The sequence below is a fragment of the Triticum aestivum genome, chromosome 4D, assembly GCF_018294505.1.
Source record: "Triticum aestivum cultivar Chinese Spring chromosome 4D, IWGSC CS RefSeq v2.1, whole genome shotgun sequence".
Classification (NCBI taxonomy): domain Eukaryota; kingdom Viridiplantae; phylum Streptophyta; class Magnoliopsida; order Poales; family Poaceae; genus Triticum; species Triticum aestivum.
In genome coordinates, this window is record NC_057805.1 from 297024650 (window position 1) to 297048412 (window position 23763).

Sequence of the window (23763 nt, forward strand, 5' to 3'; positions counted from 1 at the left end):
AACCGTCATTTGCCCCCAAAAGGGTAATCTTCATGTTAGCAACCTCGTGCCAACCAAAAGAAAAACAATTCTATATGTTTTTTCACGCTTTTCTGTTAAAAGATCAGGAATGAAATAAGTGCATTCAACTTTTTAGGGGCGGCACGGTGTGTGTCGTGCACTTCTTCGAGGCGCCGCCGGGGCGTTCAGGTGCTCGGTTAGAGGAACTGTAGGCCGAGGGGATTGGACCAGTGGCAGCAGGTGTGTTCGCGAAGGAGGAGCGGCGTGGCATCTGGCACGTCGACAATGGTGGGTCTCAGCGGCTTGGAGCAGCGGGGTCTCGGCGGTGGGCGCGTGATGATGGACGAGCGCGGGATGGTGGCGTTGTCTGGTGTCGTGGTGGCGTCGAAGACAGCTAGGCCTAGCAAGGTCGATGCGTCAGTACAACTCTGAATATAGATCGGTGGAAGATGGCGGCGGCGGCCTCTGAGAGTGCGCCGGATAGGTGTGTGTCCCAGATCCGGCAATGTGGCTTGGTTGGGGCCTCCGGTTTTAGATGATAGGCTATGATGCAAGGTCTATTTGGTATTCGGCTCGGACTATCGATACCCCTTCATCGAGTGGATAAAAGTAGCGACATGTTGCCAAGATGGCGACTTCAGATATACTGATGTATTACTTTGTAAGGTTTCTATGAATAATTAATAAAATAGCTGCATGCGTCACCCAGATGCAGAGGCCGGGGTCTTTCACCTTTTTAAAAGAAAAAAATAGTGTTTTAATGGAACCGAACATGAAAACATGAGAGCACGGTCGATCAGATGGCTACATGTTTCGATATTACTTTCTTTGTCTGTAATATCTTGCAAAATGATTTTATATCCTGAGGCGGAGGGAGTATTAAGTAAGAGAAATAGCAACAATAATTCATACTTCCTTCGTTTCGAATTACTTGTGTTATATGTTTATTTAGATACAGATGTGTTAGACATGTTTTAGGGTTAGGTAAAAAAATCAAAAAGGAAGGTTTCCCCGGTTAGGTATATTTGTATTTAAACAAAGAGTTTGTCTAGAGATCAGTCGACTGAGACTTCGCGAAGTCTCAGTCGCTGACGTCGGCATGTGTCAGCCATGCGTAGCATAGCCCAGGTTCTTTCAGGTTTCTGTTTCCTACTGTCTTTTAGGCTGGGCTTTGTCCTACTCAGGTTTTTTTGCCTCGTCTCTTGCTCTTGTCCGTGATGGGCTGTTTTGTTTTTGCTTGTACGTATGTGTGCAGTCTCTTTTATTTTCTGTTGTCCATTGGTTTCCTTGTTTATTGCTTGTAGTTGGGACTGTCAGTGTACGTGTCAACACACGATGTGCACTTTTCCTCGACAAAAAAGAAAGCCGATGTGCATTGGAATGTGCCTCTTGAAACATAACACATAACACAAAAATGTAATATATTGTATTACTTTGAGCACATAATATTAAAAAAAGAAATAAAAGAGAACACTGGTTGAATTGAATGAGCTTCCTGGTGCATGTGGTTAAAAAATGTAAACAAAAGGGGAACGGGTAGTAGAAAATTAAAGCTCGCCCTTTGATCAACAAAATATATTTTTTATGGAAGAAGAGTTAAATTGCATATAACTAGTTATTGGACCATTTACCTCTTTCTTAGTACACATCACTAGTTGTAGGTGAACTGTAGGGAAAATAAAAAATTAAGTTACACACGGATAACACACATGTAATTGTGCATGATCGACCGACACAGAACTACATGCAATCAAACATTTGTGCAAGCATATAATATTTTAAGAAAATAAATTAAATTGCACACAAATAGCAAGCATACGATTACGTGTGATCAACGGACATGCAACTGCATGCGACTGTCGTGTGTATAACTAATGGCACTATTTTCTAAAAGAAAAAATATTAAGTTGCACAGAGATTGTGGTCGTGCATTTGTGCATGGCCTGGAGGACATGCAATTGCATGTGGCGGACGTGTGTAAAATCAGGTGATGTTATTTTGAAAATTAAAAATCAAAACATCACTATTTAGAAAAAAAAATCAAAACATAAAAACTTTAGAAAGAAAAGCATAAAATGAAAAAATGAAAAAAAAAATGAAAAGGTCAATAATAAACCCACATACCAAGCCGCCCAAGTTTCTTGACCCCCCTAGCATCCTAGTTACCCCCATCTGGTGTGGCTACAACATATGTAGTTACATGCAAGTAGGTGACCCATTTGGAAAACAAACACCTGTATAGGAAAGATTAAAAAACACATAAAAAATCATGGTAGACATGCAATTGCCCTCTTGCCAAACAAAAGACCATTGAATCGTTGTCGCGTTAAAGACATGCAATTACTGTCGAGAGTGACACTTACAGTTGCATGCCTAGGGAGACACTTGTAGTTGGGGGTGGGGAGTAACGCTTGCAATTTCATGGCTACTATCGGGCATGCCCTACGCCATTCCTACCCCATCATTGTCACCTCCGACAAAACAAATCCCTAGTTGCAACCCTGTTGGAAGACATGCAATTGCAGTTGGGGGATGACACTTGTAGTTGCATGACTATTGTGGGACATGCAACTGACCCCTTCTCCTCGAGATCCCTCCGACAAAACAAAGCCTAATTGCAACCAAGTTAGAAAGACATCCACTTGCATGACTACAGTTGGACATGCAGTTGCGGTCGGGTGCAGCGCTTGCAGTTGCGGGGATGTTGTCGGGCTTGCAACTGGCCCGCCCCCTCTACCGGCGCCCCCTCCGATAGAACAAAAAACTCCAGTTGTGGTCGGGCTAGAAGACATGCAGTTGCGGTCGGGTGCGACACTTGTAGTTGTATGCCTAGTGTCGAACATGCAACTGGCCCACCCCCTCTCTCGCAGCCCCTCCGACAAAACAAAGGTCCAGTTGCAACCATGTTGGGGGACATGTAGTTGCGGTCGGGTGCGGCGCTTGCAGTTGCAAGGCTGTTGTCGGGCTTGCAACTAGCCCGCCCCCTTCGACAGAACAAAAAAGTCCAGTTGCGGTCGTGTTACAAGACATGCAGTTGTGGGCGGGTGCGACACTTGCAGTTGCATTCCTAGTGTCAGACATGCAATTGGCCCGCCCCCTCTCCCGCCACCCCCTCCGACAAAACAAAGGTCCAATTGCAACCATGTTGGGAGGACATGCAATTGCGGTTGGGTGCGGCATTTGCAGTTGCAGGGATGATGTCGGGCTTGCAACGGGCCCACCCCTCCGACAAAACAAAAAAGTCCAGTTGCGGTCGGATTACAAGACATGCAGTTGCAGTTGGGTGCGACAATAGCAGTTGTGGGGTTGTTCTCGGGCTTGCAACTGGCCCGCCCCCTCCGACAGAACAAACAAGTCCAATTGCGGTCGGCTTACAAGACATGTAGTTGCGGTCGGGTGCGACATTTGTAGTAGCATTCCTAATGTCGGACATGCAACTGGCCCGCCCCCTCCGACAAAACAAACAAGTCCAGTTGCGGTCAGGTTAATTACAAGACATGAAGTTGCGGTCGGGTGTGATATTTGCAGTTGCATTCCTAGTGTCGGACATGCAACTGGCCCGGCCCCTCCGACAAAACAAAGGTCCAATTGCAACCATGTTACGGTCGGGTGCGGCGCTTGTAGTTGCAGGGATGTTGTCGGGCTTGCAACTGGCTCGCCCCCTCTACCGGCGCCCCCACCGACAGAACAAAAAAGTCCAGTTACGGTCAGGTTAATTACAAGACATAAGCGGTCGGGTGTGATATTTGCAGTTGCATTCCTAGTGTCGGACATGCAACTGGCCCGCCCCCTCCGACAAAACAAAGGTCCAATTGCAACCATGTTGGGGGACATGCAGTTATGGTCGGGTGCGGCACTTGCAGTTGCAGGGATGTTGTCGGGCTTGCAACTGGCCCGCCCCCTCTACCGGCGCCCCCACCGACAGAACAAAAGAGTCCATTTGCAGTTGGGCTAGAAGACATGCAGTTGCGGTCGGGTGCGACACTTGCAGTTGCATTCCTAGTGTAGGTCATGCAACTGGCTTGCCCCTCTCTCACTGCCCCCTTCAACATAACAAAGGTCCAGTTGCAACCTTGTTAGGGGACATGCACTTGCGGTCGGGTGCGGCACTTGAAGTTGCGGGGATGTTGTCGGGCTTGCAACTGGCCCGCCCCCTCTACCGGTGCCCCCTCCGACAGAACAAAAACTTCCAATTGCGGTCAGGCTAGAAGACATGGAGTTGCGGTCGGGTGCGACGCTTGCAGTTGCATTCCTAGTGTCGAACATGCAACTGGCCCTACTGGTCTCTACTCAACCCACAAACAAAGTTAAAAAAACCCAAACCAGAAACAAAGTCTAGTTGGTCGGTGACAAATAATTTTGGAAAGGAAAAAAGATAAGTTACACGCCAACAACATACATACAATTGTGTGTGGCCGATGTGAATGAAACTGTGTGTGCTCGACGGGTGTGTCAGCGATAATATCTTTTGGAAGAAAAAAATGTTGCATACGGACACTGACAATAAAACATGGCATGTGATTCAATGTACAATATTTTTAAAAATTAATAATAGAAATTGAAAATAAAAAATAAAGAAAAAACAAAAAGAAAATGGAAACAAACCAAAGCGAACAGCCCTATTAATCGCTCATGTCCCCAGGTAACACGAGCACTAACAAAAAAATTAGCCTATAAGAAAGCCCAAAAAACAGACAAAGAAAAAGCCACACCACCCTCAAGGCCAGCCCATGGGGCATCTCTGTCCAACAGAAAGAATAGAAGAGAAGGCAAGAAAAGAAAAAAGAAACAAGGCAATGGGCTGGGGACACAACTAAAACAGGCCGATACAACACAAGGACACAACGATCCAATCTTAAACAGATCATGATGGGAGGTCAAATACATCGACTGAGACTTCCTTAAAAATCAGTCAACTGATTTTTAGCCCAACCGTTAAACAAATTTAACACAAGTAATTTGAGACGGAAGTAATAATATATGGAAAGCAGAAGGTCACGTGAGTGACCACCGGGGAGACCACTATATAGATATGGAGAGCGAGCTCCAGCTTTCTCGCCTTTCTGGGTGTTCCATGCTCTTAAGCCATAAGCTGCTCCCACCCACAAGCTCTCTCTTCCTCTGCTGTCTCTCTCGCCTCGCTTCTATTGGGAGATTGTGCTGCGGTGCGAGAGAGAGAGAGAGAGATGATGTCGAGGGAGCGCAAGAAAGCGGCAGCTCTGCAGGAGAAGCTGCAACTCCTTCGCTCTCTCACCCACTCCCATGCTGTAATTGATCCATCCCTTCCCCTTAGTTTCTCAATTTCCGTCCCAGTTGTGCAATCTCCACATATGTATATGCCTTTTTCGCCTACGATCGAGCTGGTTGTGCGATCTTCACCATGCCTGCTAGCTCTTTCTTTCTTTTTTCTTTCTTTCTTTCTTTCTTTCTTTCTTTCTGGGCGACTTAATTAAGTAGATGGATGTCATGCGTGGCTGCAGCTGAGCAACACGTCCATAATCATGGACGCCTCCAAGTACATCAAGGAGCTGAAGCAGAAGGTGGTGATGCTGAATCAGGAGATCGCTTGCGCGGCGCAAGACTCGCGCAGCAGACAGACCTCCTACCCGACGGTACGCATGAATTAATGCTTGATTTGTTTCTTACATATATACTTCCTCTAGCTAGTACTTCCTCCGTAAAGAAATATAAGAGTGTTTAGATCACTAAAAAGTAGTAGTGATCTAAACGCTCTTACTATATTTCTTTACAGAGGGAGTAAAAGAGTAGTGGCGTTTCTTCTTTTCCTTTTCACACATGCTAACACAAGGCAGGGAGATTTGGATTGAAACAGTAGGAATACACACATACATATGTAGATGTAGGACCACTCCTACACACATGCATAAAGCTTCCAAAACCCTCCCTGCATTTATCAGTTGGTTAATCGATCTGGTACGTACCCGCATGCAGGTGAACGTTGAAACCCTAGGACACGGGTCGTTCCTCGTCAATGTGTTGTCAGACAAGAGCTGCCCGGGGCTTCTGGTTTCCATCCTCGAGGCCTTCGACGAGTTGGGCCTCAGCGTCCTCCAAGCCACGGCCACTTGCGCGGATACTTTCCGCCTAGAAGCCATAGGAGGGGAGGTAACAACAAGCTAATACGCTCTGTACCAAAATATAACTAGCCTACAAAAACGTCTTATATTATGTTGATATGATACGGACTGACCAAAAGAAGAAAACAAATTAGCTACTGTATATGCAAGCCATATGACGATTTCCACTCTATGCAAACGTGCAGAACCTGATGGAGAACGTGGATGAGCACGCCGTGAAGCAGGCCGTGCTGCGGGCCTGCTCCTCACACAGCGGCGGCGGCGGCAACAAGCAAACATAGCGCAAGCTAGCAGATCCTCGCCCTCGCCCTCGACCGTCAAGCATCTCAATAACATATATTGGTTAATCTGGTCTATTGATTCTCTCTCTCTCTCTCTCTCTCTCTCTCTCTCTCTCACATATCTCCCTACCGTGTTCCTTCCGTGTTCGTCTCCGGTGATCGATGAATGATGAGATGCCTATTCTCGGTTGAGTAATGTTGTTAGTCATGATGCATGCAAGGCGGGGCATAATATGACCACGCATGCATGATTAAGGCCTTGATCATGTAACACATGCATGTGCTGCGATGTTTGGAAGCTAAGAGCTAAACGGTTGGGGCCTTGTGTCGTACGTATCATATATGCACTCTTTCTCAAACCCCCCCAAAAAAAGCAGGATGTACATGTCCACCTCCACCCATGAACCTGATGAGATCATGCATCAGGGCCTGACGACGCATGCATGCGATGCACGAGCACAACAGTTGTTGCATGGATAATAAAGCTCTAGCTAGCTAGGCTCCGAATCTAATCTGTAGTGAGTGAAAGCAGACGAATATGGAGGGAGCCCAATGGCTTCACAAGTAGGAGTAGAATAGTAAGCAACAGTGGGTGTGTGCAACCCTCAGATGGTTTGAATAAAAGAGGAAGGGCAAAAGGCGAGGTTCCAAAAACCGAGGAAAGCAGCGAAGGAGAGAAGGCCCGGCCGTGCATGCTGATTGATTTAACCCGCGCGCGGTCACCGTCACACCTGCATGCCAAGGCAACGATAGGTAGAGGGTGAGGTCGGCCGATGGCAATGGCAATATGGCATTGGCGCGAGGAGGAGGGAAAGTAACAAGTAACGGAGGTGGTGCCATATCTTTAGGGAGCACAAGGGCCGCTGTCTTGGTGCGTTGGCTAATACGCACTAGGGTACTCCTACTAGGCTGGCTGGCTACCCGTGAGAGATGACACGGGTGTGCTTCACGCGACGCCCTGACCTGCATCGGTATTACCAGGCCCAGCTGTGCATGAGTGTAACAGTTTCCAGCTCCGGCGTGCAGAGCGTAGCCAGAGACCGCCTCCGGGCGCGCATTTGTCATGTCATGTGTTTGTGTTGTGTTGGCTTCCCCTGTCTATCTGTCTGTCCGTCCTGACGGACGGCACTCGCACTGGCGACGACCCTTACGCCTCACGAGAGGGATTTGCGCGTGGCTCCATGTACGTGTGGCCCTTGTCGTCGTCGGGCTCGGGCTCGGGCCGGGGCCCCTAGCCTCTGTTCCAGCGGCCTTGGACGGACACATACAGGGGTGTGTGCTCCCCTGGCCCGTAGCCTCTGTTCCAGCCTTGGACACATACAGGGTGCTGTTGCTCACGAGGCGACAATCAGGGCACTCAAACTCTGAGCAGGTCATGCCCCGGGCGGGATGGATTGGATGCATGACTCATCATGTCACGCTCGCTGCCTTCACCCATGGATCAGGCTGGAAATCAACGGCCAAATGTATATATAGATTATAATGTTTGTAAATAAAGGACTAACATATGTAGGTGACTGGTTATATGAAATCAAGACAACCAACGAAAACTGCATACTGGAAATGGCCGCTGAAAATGATTAATGAATACCCCTACTTTTCATCGCCATAGTAAAACAATTATATACTACAACCTCTGTTCCTAAATATAAGACGTAACAGAGGTCGTACTTGTAAGGAGGGAACAAAACTAGGCACTCAATCAAATCAAATCCTTGATATTGCATCAATACTTTTGGCAAGTTTGATGAAAGGGGAGCAAAAAAATTCAACACTTACAGTCTGCATGTTTACCTAGCCTGATCAATGAATGGCTCAGGCTCTCAGTGTTAGATAAACGGCATTGCCTCCCAAAAAAGTATGGCTCCTGTATGGAGGATTGCCTGAGAAAAACATTACTTAAGGGTATGTGGTTTGGTTCCTCATCCACTTTCTCATCAGCTTGATAAAGACAAATTAGCCACTGCCAGTATTCTTTCGAGCCATTTTTACCCGGTCGTAATCGTCTTTCCATGCTCTATAAGCTGTCCTAACTTCATCCAGCTGAGGATCTGGTATGCTGGTGAAGTGGTCCAAGTTCTCCACCCATTCTTGCCACGGAGGCAGGGATGCATCCAGGAATTTTGCTAGCTCAGGCACAAGAGCCGCCTTGTAGAATTCCATTACACCCTTCTTGATTTCTTCAGATTCATTAATTGACTGGATGCCAGGCCGAACAATACTCCCTTGCTTGTTCCTCGTGCAGAAACTGTTATCTCTAAGGATCAGAACTTCAGATGGGGCGATTGGTAAAACGACGCGAGAAAACTTTGCAAGCGAAAGTTGTATAATATCTTTGGGTAGTAATCCACGCTTCACTGCCACCGCGGTACCAACCATTTTCCGGATCTGAGGTCAAGAAAAGGAATAGCATCACTGAAAAGTCACAGATCTGTATGCATAATACTTCTACTGTTAGGATAAACATTCATCTCAAACATCATGCTAGTTTAGTATATCAGCAATAAATTCTACATCCTAAAACCTGAACTAAACTAGTCTACTAGTTATGCATACATTTAACAAAGGACTAGTTTATTGACAATAAATGCTGAATACTACTCCCTCCGTTCACAAATATAAGATGTTTTGGATATTTCAAAATGGACTATACACACACTGATATGAGTGAACAAACACACTAAAATGTGTCTATATACATCCGATTCAGAAAAAAGTTAGAAGATCTTATATTTGTGAACGGAGGGAATACTGTTTAGTAACCACATATCCAACTTAGAGAGAGCTAGTTAGTGAAGAGGGATTTGGCAATGGGCATTACCAATAGAGCTTTGCTACATCTACAAGTAATTACGGGGTGAAGGGGCTGCCCTTCGTTGGATATTAATGGGGCCCACCCCCTGAAATTCAGGGGGGCAGTTTTGATTAAGAGACGAGGGAGTCCATAAGTTTACATAGAAATCGTTCGTAATTCTAGCATTTTTGTTACCAATATACCATTCAATTGACTACACAGAAAAATAACTAAGCCTAGAAAGAAAGTCTATAAAAACTTTAACATCATCTAGTGAATTTAGCTTTCATTGATGAGTGTTTCTTCATAGACTCTGCATACCTGATGTAGCATAAAAGATACTCCACATATCGTCAGTTCCACAAATTGAACTCCTGATGAACTCCGCAACTCTCCACATGAGCAGGTGAGGATATCTCTGAAGTGTGATGCACTTAGTCTGTCATTGTCATTAGGCTCATGGAGCCATCTAGCTTGAATTTGCACACGACTCTCAGGAAGTTCAGGATTATCCATCTTACAATTGTCTTCTGGTGCACTAGAATCAAGTATTGATGGAGAGTTTAAGTATTCCTCATCTATATCAGAAGTGGTTCCATCTCCAGAAGTGCTTTGGTCCGCAACCATTTCGAAGGGGATGGAATGCGCTGTTGTGCTTGTTTCTTTGGCCCTTCGGTGTGCTCCAGCTAGAACTTTTCTATACTTCGCACGAGCAGTGTAATTATGAAATGGGTGGTTTCCCTGCAAGTAGGAACAGTATAATGAAGCTTGTGCAGAAACAATTGAATGAAAAGTGAATGGGTAAAATTTGTTATCTGATCATATCTGCCTTAAATGTGCTGTACAAAAATGGTAATCATTCGCATGGCAAAAATTTATCCAGCAATGACCCATAGAAATACCTGCACTTGGGGTTATATGCATGATTTGTCTTAGACAGGGGGGAAATGTGAAATGTGGAAATATCACCTGGACCTGGTTGGGCAGGTCATTTACAGATTTATATTAATTCTGGAAACTGTATAAGCGAAGATTACATTGAACAAAACGTCCTCACTTGTTCAGCTTTATTAATGTCGCCTTGTACTTCAATTTTTGTCTGGCAGATCACCAAAATTGTTTAACTGGTCGCTGAAGTCCATTCAATGGTAAAGTAGGTAGAAAGTAAACAAACTAGACCACAATGAAGCTACTGAACCTGCTAAATTATGCTATTACCCCCATTATCCCGATTTTCATGGTTAATTTGCACTGCTCAGGTGTTTTCCATGTCAGTGTTTGTTATCATAGGCTGTAACAAAGAAAATTCAGGAAGATGACAGGGTACAGATCATATTTAGTGGACTAACAGGTCAGATCTGATTATCCCTAGTGTAATCTTCTCTCTTATGTCAGTCTTATTCATCGTATAGTTATATCAATATGTCTCCCCCAGCATATGTTTGTTATCAGATGATTCATCGAAGTATTCACAAACCCTGTTCTTCTGCACAAACAAGTCCACAGCATACAAAAGACATATTTAATCAAAAATTTACCTCAAAACCTTTCAGTATGTTATTGAATTCAATTAAGTGCTCCTCCACTTCTCCAGAGCTACAACTGCTTTTAATTCCAATTATTTCAGCAGGCAGAAGATAGAAGTACTCCCGGTACAAGCATTCCCTTCTTACATCAAAACTCCTACGATCAAATGCAGACCATGTCATGGAAAAATGTTGTTGTTTATGCATAATATGTTTTCAAATTAAGGGGTTCCCACCAAATTTTCATTTCTGAAAAACTGATAAGACAAAACATCCACCATGTGTTCACCGAGATAAGATCTTGGCAGCATCCCCACATTCTCAATCAATACACTTATGCATAATATGTTAAGTTGTTAACCATGGGACACCAGAACATCCCCGGTACCTTTGAGCAGGCAAGATACTGAAAACTTTGATATTATCTGGTAAATTTGAGTTAATAAAGTTCGCAAGAGCAATGCCATCAGGATCCTTCTCCCATGCTCGATCAGGGATTTCCATCTTAAGAGAGATCATTGTAGCCAGTGAATGTACCTGAAATTAGTCCATACTAAGCATGCATAAAAGCATTGTTAGCCAAAAGTACACATATTTTTTTCACTCAAATTAGGAAATCCAAGAGGTTAAACTGTCAAGTCCTACCCCTTTATCAGTTCGGCTGCTCCTTTCCCAACCAACTTTTTGCAACTTTCCATAATTACTCTCAAGAATGCCCCCTGCCTTGAAGATGGCAGATTCCAAAACTGACTCAATGGCTACAGAAGAAGACGAACGTTTAATCAGCATTCACTAATCCTCTATGATGATACTTGACATAGAAACAACGGTCAACTTAGAATCACCCTTTTTTTGGCATCTGATTAATAACATATAGAATTCCTGGTGGAATAACTATACTTGTGCACCCATAAATAGCATTCATGTTATATACTTCCATATCACTCTCATAATCAACTTGTCATAATGCCACAGAACAAAGCATGACGCCACGTATAAAGTATTTCATGTTAATGGTAGAGGAAATTGCACAAATACACAACATTTGTTAAGTAACTAGAGGGACGAGTTGACTTGAGCTGAGCCAAGCCAAGGCGAGCTCAGCTCTCTGGAAAAATTATAATATTGAAAGTTAAAAAATACAAAAATTCTAAATCCTTGAAAATGTTTTTTTCTTTGAAAAACTTGAAAAGATCTGAAACAATTCCAGCAATTCAAGCCATCTTCGGTAATCAATCTGGGAATTTTTAGCCTATTTTGTTTAGCCATTGTAAAGTTTGGAGAGTTTTTGTAAGTCAACTCATCACGTTCATACAGAAAATGTCCAAAATTTAAAATGGCCAGGTAAAATAGGCTTAAAGTTTTCCAGATTGATCAATGAAGATGGAATGATTTACTACAATCTTTTCAGTTTTCTCAATTTATTAAGATTTTTTGGAATTTTGATTTTTTTACTTTGAATATTTTAATTGGCTTGGCTCAAGCCAATCCGTCCGTGTAGTCACTTCCAGTGCATTTGGTTGGGGGTAATTAGAGCTAGGGAATGGGAATTGAAGAGGTACGAGACTTCAAATCTATTTTTTGGTTAGGCGTCTGCCACCCCATCGAGCTTGGGGGTCTGGGCGTGCGCGGCATCGTATGCTCCGGACTCGCACTGCAGCTGCGCTGGTTATGGTTCTCTAGAACGGATCCCGAGCGAGTGTGGCAAGGGCTCGACCTCCAGTTCTCGCCCATGGAGCGCGCGCTGTTCTGGGCATCCACTTCCATGGTCGTCGGGAATGGACTGACCGCCCTGCTATGGGAGGGACGGTGGATCAACATCCGCGAGCTCCTGCCCAATCTCTACAGCTGCATTCCCAAGCGACGGCGCACGGCAAGAACAGTGGCGGACGGGCTCAATGGCAACTCCTGGGCACACGACATCCACGGCAACCTAGGCATGCATGAGATCGCTCAGTATCTGAAGCTATGGTAGATCATGCAGAACACCGAGCTTCCGCCACCCCGGACCAGCTGATCTTGAAATGGACGGCAAGCGGCACCTACTCCGCACAGTCCTGTTACCTGGCCACATTCCATGAATCGACCGCCTGCTACTCCTGGAAACTTATCTGGAAAAGCTGGGCGCCCCCAAGAGTCAAATTCTTTCACTGGCTGGCCAACCAGGACCGTTGCTGGACTGCAGAGAGGTTGGTGTAACGCCCACGATGCGACTATATCTCCCACGTGTCGAGGCACGACTTAGAGGCATAACCACATTGTGGTTTTGTCGCAAGAAGGGTCATCTTCACACAATCCCATGTAATGAACAAGAATGGGATAAAGAGTTGGCTTACAATCGCCACTTCACACAATACATAATAAATCATACATCAATCAGAGTACACACATAGGTCCGACTACGGAACCAAAAGAAAAGAAGACAACCCCAAATGCTAGATCCCCGATCGTCCCAACTGGGCTCCACTACTGATCAACAGGAAACGAAACATAGTAACGACCAAGGTCCTCGTCGAACTCCCACTTGAGCTCGGTTGCGTCATCTGCACTGGTTGCAGCAGCGACTAAGCATATATGGTGGCTAACATACGCAAATAAGAGCGAGAAGAGGAGCAACGGAACGGTCGTCAACCAGTAATGATCAAGAAGTGATCCTGCACTCCTACTTACGTCAAACATAACCCAAAGCCGTGTTCACTTCCCGGACTCCGCCGAAAAGAGACCATCACGGATACACACACGGTTGATGCGTTTTAATTAAGTCGAGTGTCAAGTTCTCTACAACCGGATATTAACAAATTCCCATCTGCCACATAACCACGGGCACGGCTTTCGAAAGATAATACCCTGCAGGGGTGTCCCAACTTAGCCCATTATAAGCTCTCACGGTCAACGAAGGATATTCCTTCTCCCGGGAAGACCCGATCAGTCTCGGAATCCCGGTTACAAGACATCTCGACAATGGTAAAACAAAACCAGCAAAGCCGCCCGATGTGTCGACAATCCCGATAGGAGTCGCACGTATCTCGTTCTCAGGACACACCGGATAAGCGAAGCGTACAGGTACCGACGTAACCCAAGTTGCCAAGGGATGGTCCCGCACGGTGCTCTAGTTTGGACCAACACTTAGACAAGCACTGGCCCAGGGAGGTAAAATAAAGATGACCCTCGGGATGCGCGACTTCCAAGGGAAAAAGGCTAGGTGAGGCAAATGTAAAACCAAGGTTGGGCCTTGCTGGAAGAGTTTTATTCAAAGCGAACTGTTAAGGGGGTCCCATAAATCACCCAACCGCGTAAGGGACGCAAAATCAAGGAACATAACACCGGTATGACGGAAACTAGGGCGGCAAGAGTGGAACAAAACACCAGGCATAAGGCCGAGCCTTCCACCCTTTACCAAGTAAATAGATGCATTAATTAAATAAGAGATATTGTGATATTCCCAAAATATCCATGTTCCAACATGGAACAAACTTCATCTTCACCTGCAACTAGCAACGCTATAAGAGGGGCTGAGCAAAAGCGGTAACATAGCCAAACAACGGTTTGGTAGGAAGGGTGGCAAAGGTTAGAGGTTCATGGCAATTTGGGAGGCTTGATAAGCAAGTGGTAGGTAGCGCGACATAGCAATAGAGCGAACAGCTAGCAAGCAAAGATAGAAGTGATTTCGAGGGTATGGTCATCTTGCCTGAGATCCCGCTAGGAAGAAGATCGAATCCATGAAGAAGACAAACAGACGGAGTCGAACGAATCCTCACAACTCCGGAACGAAACCGAAGCTAACGAGAGAAGCAACCCGGAAAGAAACAAACAACATAGTGAACAACCACCACATACACATGGCATGATGCACAAACAAGTATAATGCATGTCCGGTTTAAATGAAGCATGGCATGGCAAAATGCAACAAACAATACTACAAATTAAGTGGAGCTCATATTGACGAAACACCACATCAACTATTTGGTTCTCTCCCGTTTATGTACCCAACAATATTAAATGTTGATTAACATGGCAAGGGGTGAGGCATAAGAAAACTACCTATCTAGGCAAGTTTAAATGAGGCCGGAAATAACAAACAATAATTCTAGAAAATCCTCATGTCATTTAACAATTTTAATGCAAACATCAATTGTAAACATTTAAATGTTGTTATCATGATGCGAATGACATATGCAAGTTTTTAAGCAATTTTATGAAAACGTGGACATGAGCATGTTATGAAGCATTTGTTACCAGGGTGGAACGAAAAGGGTGCCACGGCAATGATAACGAAAATGGTGCCACGACAACATTCCGATGATCCGATAACTCACGGAGATACCGGTGCAAAAGAAGTGGGCGTGAGCGTGTCATGCTAGAGATGGTGGGGTGCTCCCGGATTCCGGGTTCCCACGATACGGCGGCATGGCAATCGAGGAACGTGCAAAGACCTCTCTCGGACATGGTGCAAACACGAGCATCTCATACAACATGCATGCATTCGTTCATAGCGATCGTCCCGTCGGTTATACCTTCGAAGCGTGCGTTTGGAGGCGGACGGGTTCGAAGTGGAAGTAGTTGTACACGTTCGTTTTCGGAGAGGTAGTTGAAGAATCCAACGTCTTCGGGGCGAGGGTAGTGGTACACGCAACGTCGAGGTACTTGTCGTTCCGATCTTGGCGGTGTAGATGTACACGTTTCGTAGATGAACTTGGCGTAACCATGCGGTAGTCGAACTTGGCGACGTTTCAATGAAGCTCCAACGAAGCACCCGCAAATAGAGGCACCCAGTGCCCCGGTGCTCTGGACGACGGTCGATGCACTTGGTTTTGACGGACCCATAGCAACGGTAGTCGAACACGCATCTGAAAGGAACTAGGCGATCCTGAAGAACTGAAAGGGCATCAAGGGACTTGCAAGGCTCGGCCTCGGGAGGTCACCGGAGACCGCTCGAGCTGCTGGGTGCTGGCGCATGGCCAAGCATGCGGCTGGAAGAAGTGGCCGGCGTCGGCCTTGGCGCGAAGCAGGGAAGGCGGAGCTCCTGCTCGGGGAGGTGCGGCAAGGGGAACCGCGTGGAGGCGCGGAGGAAGGCGGCGGCGGCGAATCGAGTCGGAGGCGGCGCGTGTGGAGGAGGAGCAGAGGAAGGGGTCGCGCGGACTGCGAGAGGCGGGCGCTGGTCGTGGTAGCCGGCGATGGAGGCGGAGCAGAGGAAGCCGGGAGGAGAGCCGACGAAGGGGCCCAAGGAGGTCGCAGAGGGCTAGCCGGCGGCGACCAGGGTCGCTGAGGCGCGGCCTCGAGGGAAGCAGCACTGCTGCGCGTGGCGTGCGTGGCCATGGGGATCGGGATCCCTCTCCTGTGCGTGGTGACAGCGCGAGGAAGGATACGAGGGAGAGATCGAGAGGAGGGAGAGATGGGGATCGAGGGCGTGGTGGCAGCGGCCACGGGAACGAGAGAGGGAGAGGTCAGGGATCGAGAGGGCAGGCTAGGGTTAAGGGCGCGCGGGCTGGGCCTTAGAGGCCGGCCCAGTGGAGGGGGAAAAGTTGACCAGAGGCCCGGCCTAGTGGCATGCGGCTGCTGGGCTGCGGATGGGCCTAGATGGCCGGCTGGGGTGCGCTGGGGGTCTCTCTCTTCTCTCTCCCTTATATTCTTTGGCAGAAGAGAATTAGAGAAAAGAAAAAGAAAGAGAGGGTTAGAGAAAGAATTTGCGCATGCGGTTAATTTTCCCGGACTCACAAAATGTGCTTGTTTCGAGAAAATAGAAAAGGCCAAGATTGAAAGATTCAAATTCAAACTCATTTGATTTAAATTCAAATGATTTGAATAGGAAGTGAGGGTTGGGAAGGTCCAAAAATGTTCGGATTTTTGGTGGAGCTCCGGAATATGATGAAAGAATATATGGCAAGGTTGGAGACCAAGAATTAAGATAACAAAGGCATTGGGATAATTTACAAGTGTGTTATGGTGATTTCCAAGATAAAGAAATATTTAATATAGCTCCCTAATATTGGGAGGATATGTTATAAAGAGAAGTCACCCTTCCCTCGATTTAAATGGATCGAAGATCCATGCAATTTACTTAGTTGAGTTTTTAAAAATTAAATGACATGATGGCATGATGACATGATGCAATGCAAAATAAATAGAGCAAGCAAAAATAAACACACGGTGATCACGAAAATAAGGAAATCTTCTGAAGCGTCGGTCTCGGGGCGTTACAGTTGGCCCACCCTGGACTGCAACATCACCCTCGCTGTCTCCTATGCGATCAAGAGCCGGAAACGATCCGACACCTACTGCTGGAATGCCCCTTCGCTCGCAAAGCATGGCACGAGGTCCTGGCCTGGCTTCGCATCCCAGCCCCAATACCCAACTGCGAGCCCTCACTCATGGACTGGTGGAAGCATGCTAAGGAAAACACACCGCTGATCCTTCACAAAGCCCTGAAATCCGTCGCGCTGCTCGTGCCCTGGATGGTTTGGAAGCCTAGGAACAGCTGCGTCTTAGACAACGCAATACCATCCATGAATACGCTTCTCGATAGAATCAAGGACGAGGCCTGCCCTTGGGCGGCTGCCGGGGCAGCTGGCCTCCTGCTTGTGCTACCACAAACTTGGGACATGCACTGATCATGCTGTACTTCGTGCGTCCTCGGACGATTGTAACTAAACATCTATCTTTTCAATGAAGAAACGCAAAGGTCCTTTGTGTTTTCTTGAAAAAAAAATTGTTTGGTTAGGCGGATTGGGAATTCATAAGGGAATAGGCATGGGACTTGAGACTCCAACTCCCACCGTTTTATTAAACAGGGGAGGGTGTGGGAGTTGAAAGGGAATTGTTTTAGTGAGTCAATCTTAACCCTTCATCATAACTTACGTTAACTTCCCTTGTCTAGTCTCTCGTCAGCCCCCACGAACCAAACAAGGGAATACAATTTCTCCTCAAATGCTAACACATAATTCCTATCATGCGTCAAACAGGGGATTAGAGAATAAAACGATTCCTCCCATGTCTAATCTCAATACAATTCCCTAATCTAAACTCCCATTCCCCTTCCCAAAAATTGCCAAACACGCTGTTAACACATGGGACCTGAACGTCATATTTCTCATTAAGTGATAATTGGAGTAATTTGTGTTTTTTGTTACTGATTAGTCTTAGAGTTGTGGTTTTTTGTTGAAATCCCTTAGAGTTGTAGTTTTTTGTTACCTCAACACCAAATGTTGTGTATTTGTGCAATTTCCTCTAATGGTAATAAAATACCTTATTCATTGCAAGAATATGTCACATTCCAGGCAGAGATCCCAACAGAGAAAACGAATGATGACAATTCGATGCAACTAACATGAAACACATGTACTTCCCCGCAATGCTTTTTTGAAATTCAAGCATCAAATCGCAATAAATAAATAAATAAATAACCTGACATATCAACAACTCAAACGCATAGATCAACTAAGCTATAATAACAAAACAAAAGGGATTACTTGAGTCCGCGCTGAGATCTCGCTGCTTCTGAAGACCTGGAAGAGAAAGACCAATGCACTGGATCAATGCCTCAAACAAAGACCAACCCGGCACGCATCACAGTGATAGAAACCAACGAGCAAGGCATCCCATATAACCTCGGTACTCGCTGCCGACGTAGCCGACGCGGAGCACGACTCTCTTCTTGCGCGTAGACTCCCACCTCATCCCGCCACCTCCATCGCTGGAGCAGGTTGTAGGAGGAGGAGGAGGCGGGGTTGGCTGAAGAGAGGCGGCGCCGAGGGCGGGGGCGGAGGCAGAGTGCGAGAAGCATAGGGTAGTACGGAGGAACCTAGGGTTAGTGCACCGTGTGAGGATAGTGGAAGAGAAGGGTCTCCAGAGAAGCCACGACGACGTCGTGGCGGCGGCGACGGCCATGGGCGAGGAGTGCGGAAGGTCCAAGCAACGTGAAAAGATGGCCGGATTAGAATTTTTTTTTTTTTTTTTTTGAGTATAGGCCAGGTTAGACCTGTGAACGGAGAGCAATAGTAGTCATTGGGCCTAGCATTAGAGTGGGCTCGAAGTTAAAGGCTTCTAATGTCACTAGCAAAGCTTAGGACCTGGTTGGAACGCAGCATAGGAAAAACACAGGTGTTACTCAAAAAAAAAGGAAAAACATAGGGTGTCTAAAACAAAAGGAAAAACACAAGAGGATCCAATTTCTCCATGCCTATTCTTTTTCGTGCCTTTTGAAATCTATTGACGAGTCATTTAACTTGAGTGCAATTAGGGTTGCTGCTTCGGCACCACCTGTAAACCACTTATTATTCGTAGATGACAGCCTGCTGTTTTTCAGGGCTAGTGCTGAGATTAACCAATTGTTGAACACATATTGTCAGGCTTCGGAAGAAATGATTAATCATGATAAATCATCGATCTATTTCAGCAAGGGGTGCCCAGAGAGTGTGAGAGAGGAGCTCGTATATTGAGACAAGGTTTGATCATGTGGATTGGTAATGGTGATTCAACAAAATTTTGGTCTGATAATTGAATCCCTAGAGATGTTATGACGAGGCCATATGCGAGGCGAACTAGTAACCCACGAGAGTTAGTATGTCAGTTAATATGTTAAACTTCTGCAAGGTGGGACTTGGCAAAGCTACATGAAGTTTTCCTTCCTATAGACATATCAGCCATACTACAGATTCCCCTATGCACAAGCAATGTGAGCGACACCTGGGCATGGAACTTCGAGAAAAACGGGCAATTCACGGTAAGATCTACATACAGAATGATGATAGATACAAAGTTTCTGAGAGGGTCGTGGATAGATGGTACGGCGGGTTCCTCAAGCACCGACCATGACGCTGCATCATGGAAGCTCCTGCGGAAAACTCCTGTTCCAGGAAAAGTATGGATGTTTATGTGGAGGTTAGCGAGACAATCCCTGCCCACAGAGGATGTTTGGGCTCATAGAAATATGTCCCCGACAAGTACGTGTGGACTTTCTGGGGGCGAGGACTCATGGGATCATTCACTACTGGAATGCTCTATGTCAAGATGTATATGAGGCTCTTGTGGGTAGGGAGTTAGTTGAACACTTGTGCGAAACTACAGAGCCAAGCGCTAAACAATGGCTGTTCACCATGTTAGACTCGTTATCACATTCGTAGTTTGTTAAACTAGCGGTGACACTCTGAGCAATTTGGTGGGCACGGAGAAAGGCAATTCACGAAGAGATGTATCAGAGTCCATGAGCCACATTTCAATTTATTGTTAGGTTCATGGCAGACTTGGAGATTGTACCGAAAAAGATGACAGGTACCCTGGCTGTTTCTACAAGGGCTGCTCGCCCGAAGGCCCCCCTCCAGGGTTTGCTAAAATCCATGTGGATGCAAGCACTTCACAAAACCATGTCAGGGGATCAGTAGTTGATGTCTGTAGGGATGCACATGGGAATTTTATGGGTAGTTCTTCCCTGGTGATACATGGTACAAGGGGTGTTGCGACGTTAGAAGCCATTGCACGTTGAGAAGCCTTTTCTCTGGTCGAGGATCTCCAACTAAACAGCTTCATCATTGCTTTAGATTCAAAGCAAATTGTATATGATATTGCTAAAGGTAGCAATGGACCCTATGGTAGAATTATTAGTGAGATTAAGAATAGGGCAAAACCTTCAATTGTATCTTCACTTTTGAAGGCCGCGCGGCCAATCGAGATGATGATAGGTTAACAAAGTTCTCACATTCTCTTGATCACGGGTGACATGTTTGGCTAGTCCAACCCCATGATCCTATTTGTATCCCACTCCATGTGGTTTTTGAGTAATTGTGACGCCCGGATAATTAAGCTACAGTAAACCTCTGTTAACGATGCCACGTCACCATGATTACTGTTGCTAATCTCGCGTTAGTTCGAAACCGGTTCGAATTCAAATTCAAAATCAAGCAAACAATAAAATATTTTCGAATATTAAAACTAAAATGTTGGGGTGTCGCTGAATAATTCATGAGTAATAATGGTGGGGAAACCAACATTTCTTATAATATTTAAATTCACTAAAATAACCAAAGCCTAGGGCAAAACAATTAATTTAATGCCTTTTATAAGTTTTAATAATATAACTAGTGTGCCAAAATAATTATTGCAGTGGCCTAATTAGTAATACTAATTTAGGTGCTACTTGACATTTTATAAAACTAAAATAATAGAAACTATAAATGAAAACACTAAAGAAATAAAAGAAAAATAGAAAAGGAAAAGCAAATCAAGAGAAAACAAAAAAAGGGAAACCCCCCCCCCCCCGCTGGGCCCCTTTGGCCCAGCTGGCCGTCCACGCGGGCCCCCAGCCGTCCGAATGGGCCGGCCCACCCCGCGCCCCCCACTCCCCTTATCCACGCCACCGACACCCCGTCGTCTCCCCCCCACTCCCCACGTCTCTCCCCTCCCGATCCGATCTGGATCGGGGACGAACTGCTTCCCCCCCTCTCGCGACGCCAGCGCCCCAACCCCGTCGCCGGACTCCCCCATCGCCTCGACCCCGACGCCGCGCCCCATCGCTCGCCGTCGCCACTGGACCTCGTCGTCCACGTCCTCAGCCCCGACGATCGCGCACGTCACTGCCCTCGCCGGATTCGTCAAGCCCCTCCTCGCCGGACTGCCTCCTCCACGCCGCCGTCGTCCTTGTCTACCTCCCCGAGCCCCGCTGCCCTGGACCCTACCCCCCGCGGTGAGACCGCGGCCTCTCCTTCCCCGCGCGCGTGCTCGAACCACTGTGCCGCGCAATGCGCGCCCCGCCGTCCGCCTGCGCACGCGCCGCCCACGGCCGTAGCCGCCGTCTCCACTCCGCCTGGCAGTGCCTTGCCCCGCCTCCTTGGCCGCCCCCCCGCGGGCGCTCGTGCCACACGCACCCCCATCCCCCCGTACACCTCGTCGCCCCGATCTTCCTCACACGCGCGCGCCCGCAACCGCGCAGCGCGCAGCTCTGCTGCAGCCACCTCTGCCGCCAAGCAGCGCCACTGCTCGCTGAATTGCCTCGCGGTGGTCCGGCCGCACCCTCCACGGCTCCGACGTCCTCCTCCGGCGACCGCCCGCTTTCGCTACGGCCCCGCCCCGCTGTGGCCTCGCCGGCGCCCACGCGCCCGCTCCGGCCCCGTTCCGGCCTCGCCGGCCCTGGCCGAGGCCCCCCTGCTACGCGGGCGTGCCCACCCGAGGCCACGGCCTCGCCCTCGATGGGCGCCTGCAACCGCGCCCGAGACCCACGCCCGTAACCGCTAGGCTCCCCCAGAGCCAATGACAAACGGGGCCCACGCCCCTGAGAACGAAGAAAAAAAGAATTAAAAAAATATATAAATTATAATAATAATAATATATTAAAAATAATTAATTAATTAAAGAATTAATTAACCTAATTAATTTTTGATTAATTAAACCAATCTAATAACTAAACTAATTAAACTGTTAGTTAATTAATTAATCAGTCAATGACAGGTGGGTCCCGCACGTTAGTTTGACCCAGCCAACGCCCTGTTGACTGCTGACTTCATGATGACGTCAGCAGGCACTATTCTGGATAATGTTGAATTAAATAAATTCTAAAATAATTTAAAACTTTAGAAAATCATATAAAATAAACCGTAGCTCAGATGAAAATACTTTCTATATGAAAGTTGCTCAGAACGACGAGACGGATACGCAGTCCGTTCGTCCGCCAGACGTCCCTAGCATAGCAAACTTGCAACTTTCCCCCTCCGTTTCATCTGTCCGAAAATGCAAACTTCGGGAAAACTTTCCCGGATGTTTCCCCCCTTTGCCGATATCACCTACTACCGCGTTAGGGCACACCTAGCACTGCGTATTGTCATGTTACGCTTTGTGTTGTTTTGATTGCTCTGTTATTTATTGTGTTCCCCCTCCGTTACTTCTTTCCGGTAGACCCCGAGACTACCGGCGACCCCCAGTTCGACTACGGAGTTGACGACCCCTCCTACTTGCCAGAGCAACCAGGCAAGCCCCCCCCCCTTGATCACCAGATATCGCCTATTCTTCTCTATACTGCTTGCATTAGAGTAGTGTAGCATGTTACTGCTTTCCGTTAAACCCATCCTGATGCATAGCCTGTCATTGTTGCTACAGTTGTTACCCTTACCTGCTATCCTACTGCTTAGTATAGGATGCTAGTGTTCCATCAGTGGCCCTACACTCTTGTCCGTCTGCCATGCTATACTACTGGGCCGTGATCACTTTTGGGAGGTGATCACGGGTATATACTATATACATTATATACATGACACATGTGGTGACTAAAGTCGGGTCGGCTCGAGGAGTACCCGCAAGTGATTCTGATGAGGGGGCTGAAAGGACAGGTGGCTCCACCCCGGTAGAGGTGGGCCTGGGTTCCTGACGGCCCCCGACTGTTACTTTATGGCGGAGCGACAGGGCAGGTTGAGACCACCTAGGAGAGAGGTGGGCCTGGCCCTGGTCGGCGTTCGCGGATAAATAACATGCTTAATGAGTTCTGGGTATTTGATCTGAGTCTGGCCATTTGGTCTATACGCACTAACCATCTACGCGGGAGTAGTTATGGGTATCCCGGCGTCGTGGTATCAGCCGAAGCCTTCGTGACGTCAGCAACTGAGTGGCGCGCGCCGGATTGGATTGGAACGCCACTAGGCTAGGTCTGCTTCCGGCCGCGTACGCAACGTGCAGGTGTGCATAGGGCGATGGGCCCAGACCCCTGCGCGCTTAGGATTAGACCGGTGTGCTGACCTCTCTGTTGTGCTTAGGTGGGGCTGCGACGTGTTGATCTTACGAGGCCGGGCATGACCCAGAAAAGTGTGTCCGGCCAAATGGGATCGAGCGTGTTGGGTTATGTGGTGCACCCCTGCAGGGAAGTTTATCTATTCGAATAGCCGTGTCCCTCGGTAAAAGGACGACCCGGAGTTGTACCTTGACCTTATGACAACTAGAACCGGATACTTAATAAAACACACCCTTCCAAGTGCCAGATATAACCCGGTGATCGCTCTCTAACAGGGCGACGAGGAGGGGATCACCGGGTAGGATTATGCTATATGATGCTACATGGAGTTCGGCTTCGAGGAGCAGTTAGGAGGTCC

General features: G+C 47.1%; 2 protein-coding genes across 2 annotated transcripts; one reads left to right on the top strand and one right to left on the bottom strand.

Annotated features, from left to right (window-relative positions):
- Window positions 1-5057: 5057 nt before the first annotated feature.
- Window positions 5058-6718, top strand: LOC123099925 (uncharacterized). Its single transcript, XM_044521942.1, has 4 exons — window positions 5058-5267; window positions 5481-5612; window positions 5953-6126; window positions 6284-6718. The coding sequence occupies exons 1-4, from the start codon at window positions 5187-5189 to the stop codon at window positions 6377-6379; spliced, it is 483 nt and encodes a 160-aa protein (XP_044377877.1). The 5' UTR covers window positions 5058-5186; the 3' UTR covers window positions 6380-6718.
- Window positions 6719-8077: 1359 nt separating this feature from the next.
- Window positions 8078-18650, bottom strand: LOC123097529 (putative tRNA pseudouridine synthase). The gene is made up of 7 exons (XM_044519292.1): window positions 18304-18650; window positions 18166-18201; window positions 11345-11457; window positions 11088-11236; window positions 10712-10856; window positions 9495-9914; window positions 8078-8767 (listed from the first exon to the last, which is right to left on the bottom strand). Exons 1-7 carry the CDS (start codon window positions 18581-18583, stop codon window positions 8336-8338), a joined length of 1575 nt encoding a protein of 524 aa, XP_044375227.1. The 5' UTR covers window positions 18584-18650; the 3' UTR covers window positions 8078-8335.
- Window positions 18651-23763: the final 5113 nt, after the last annotated feature.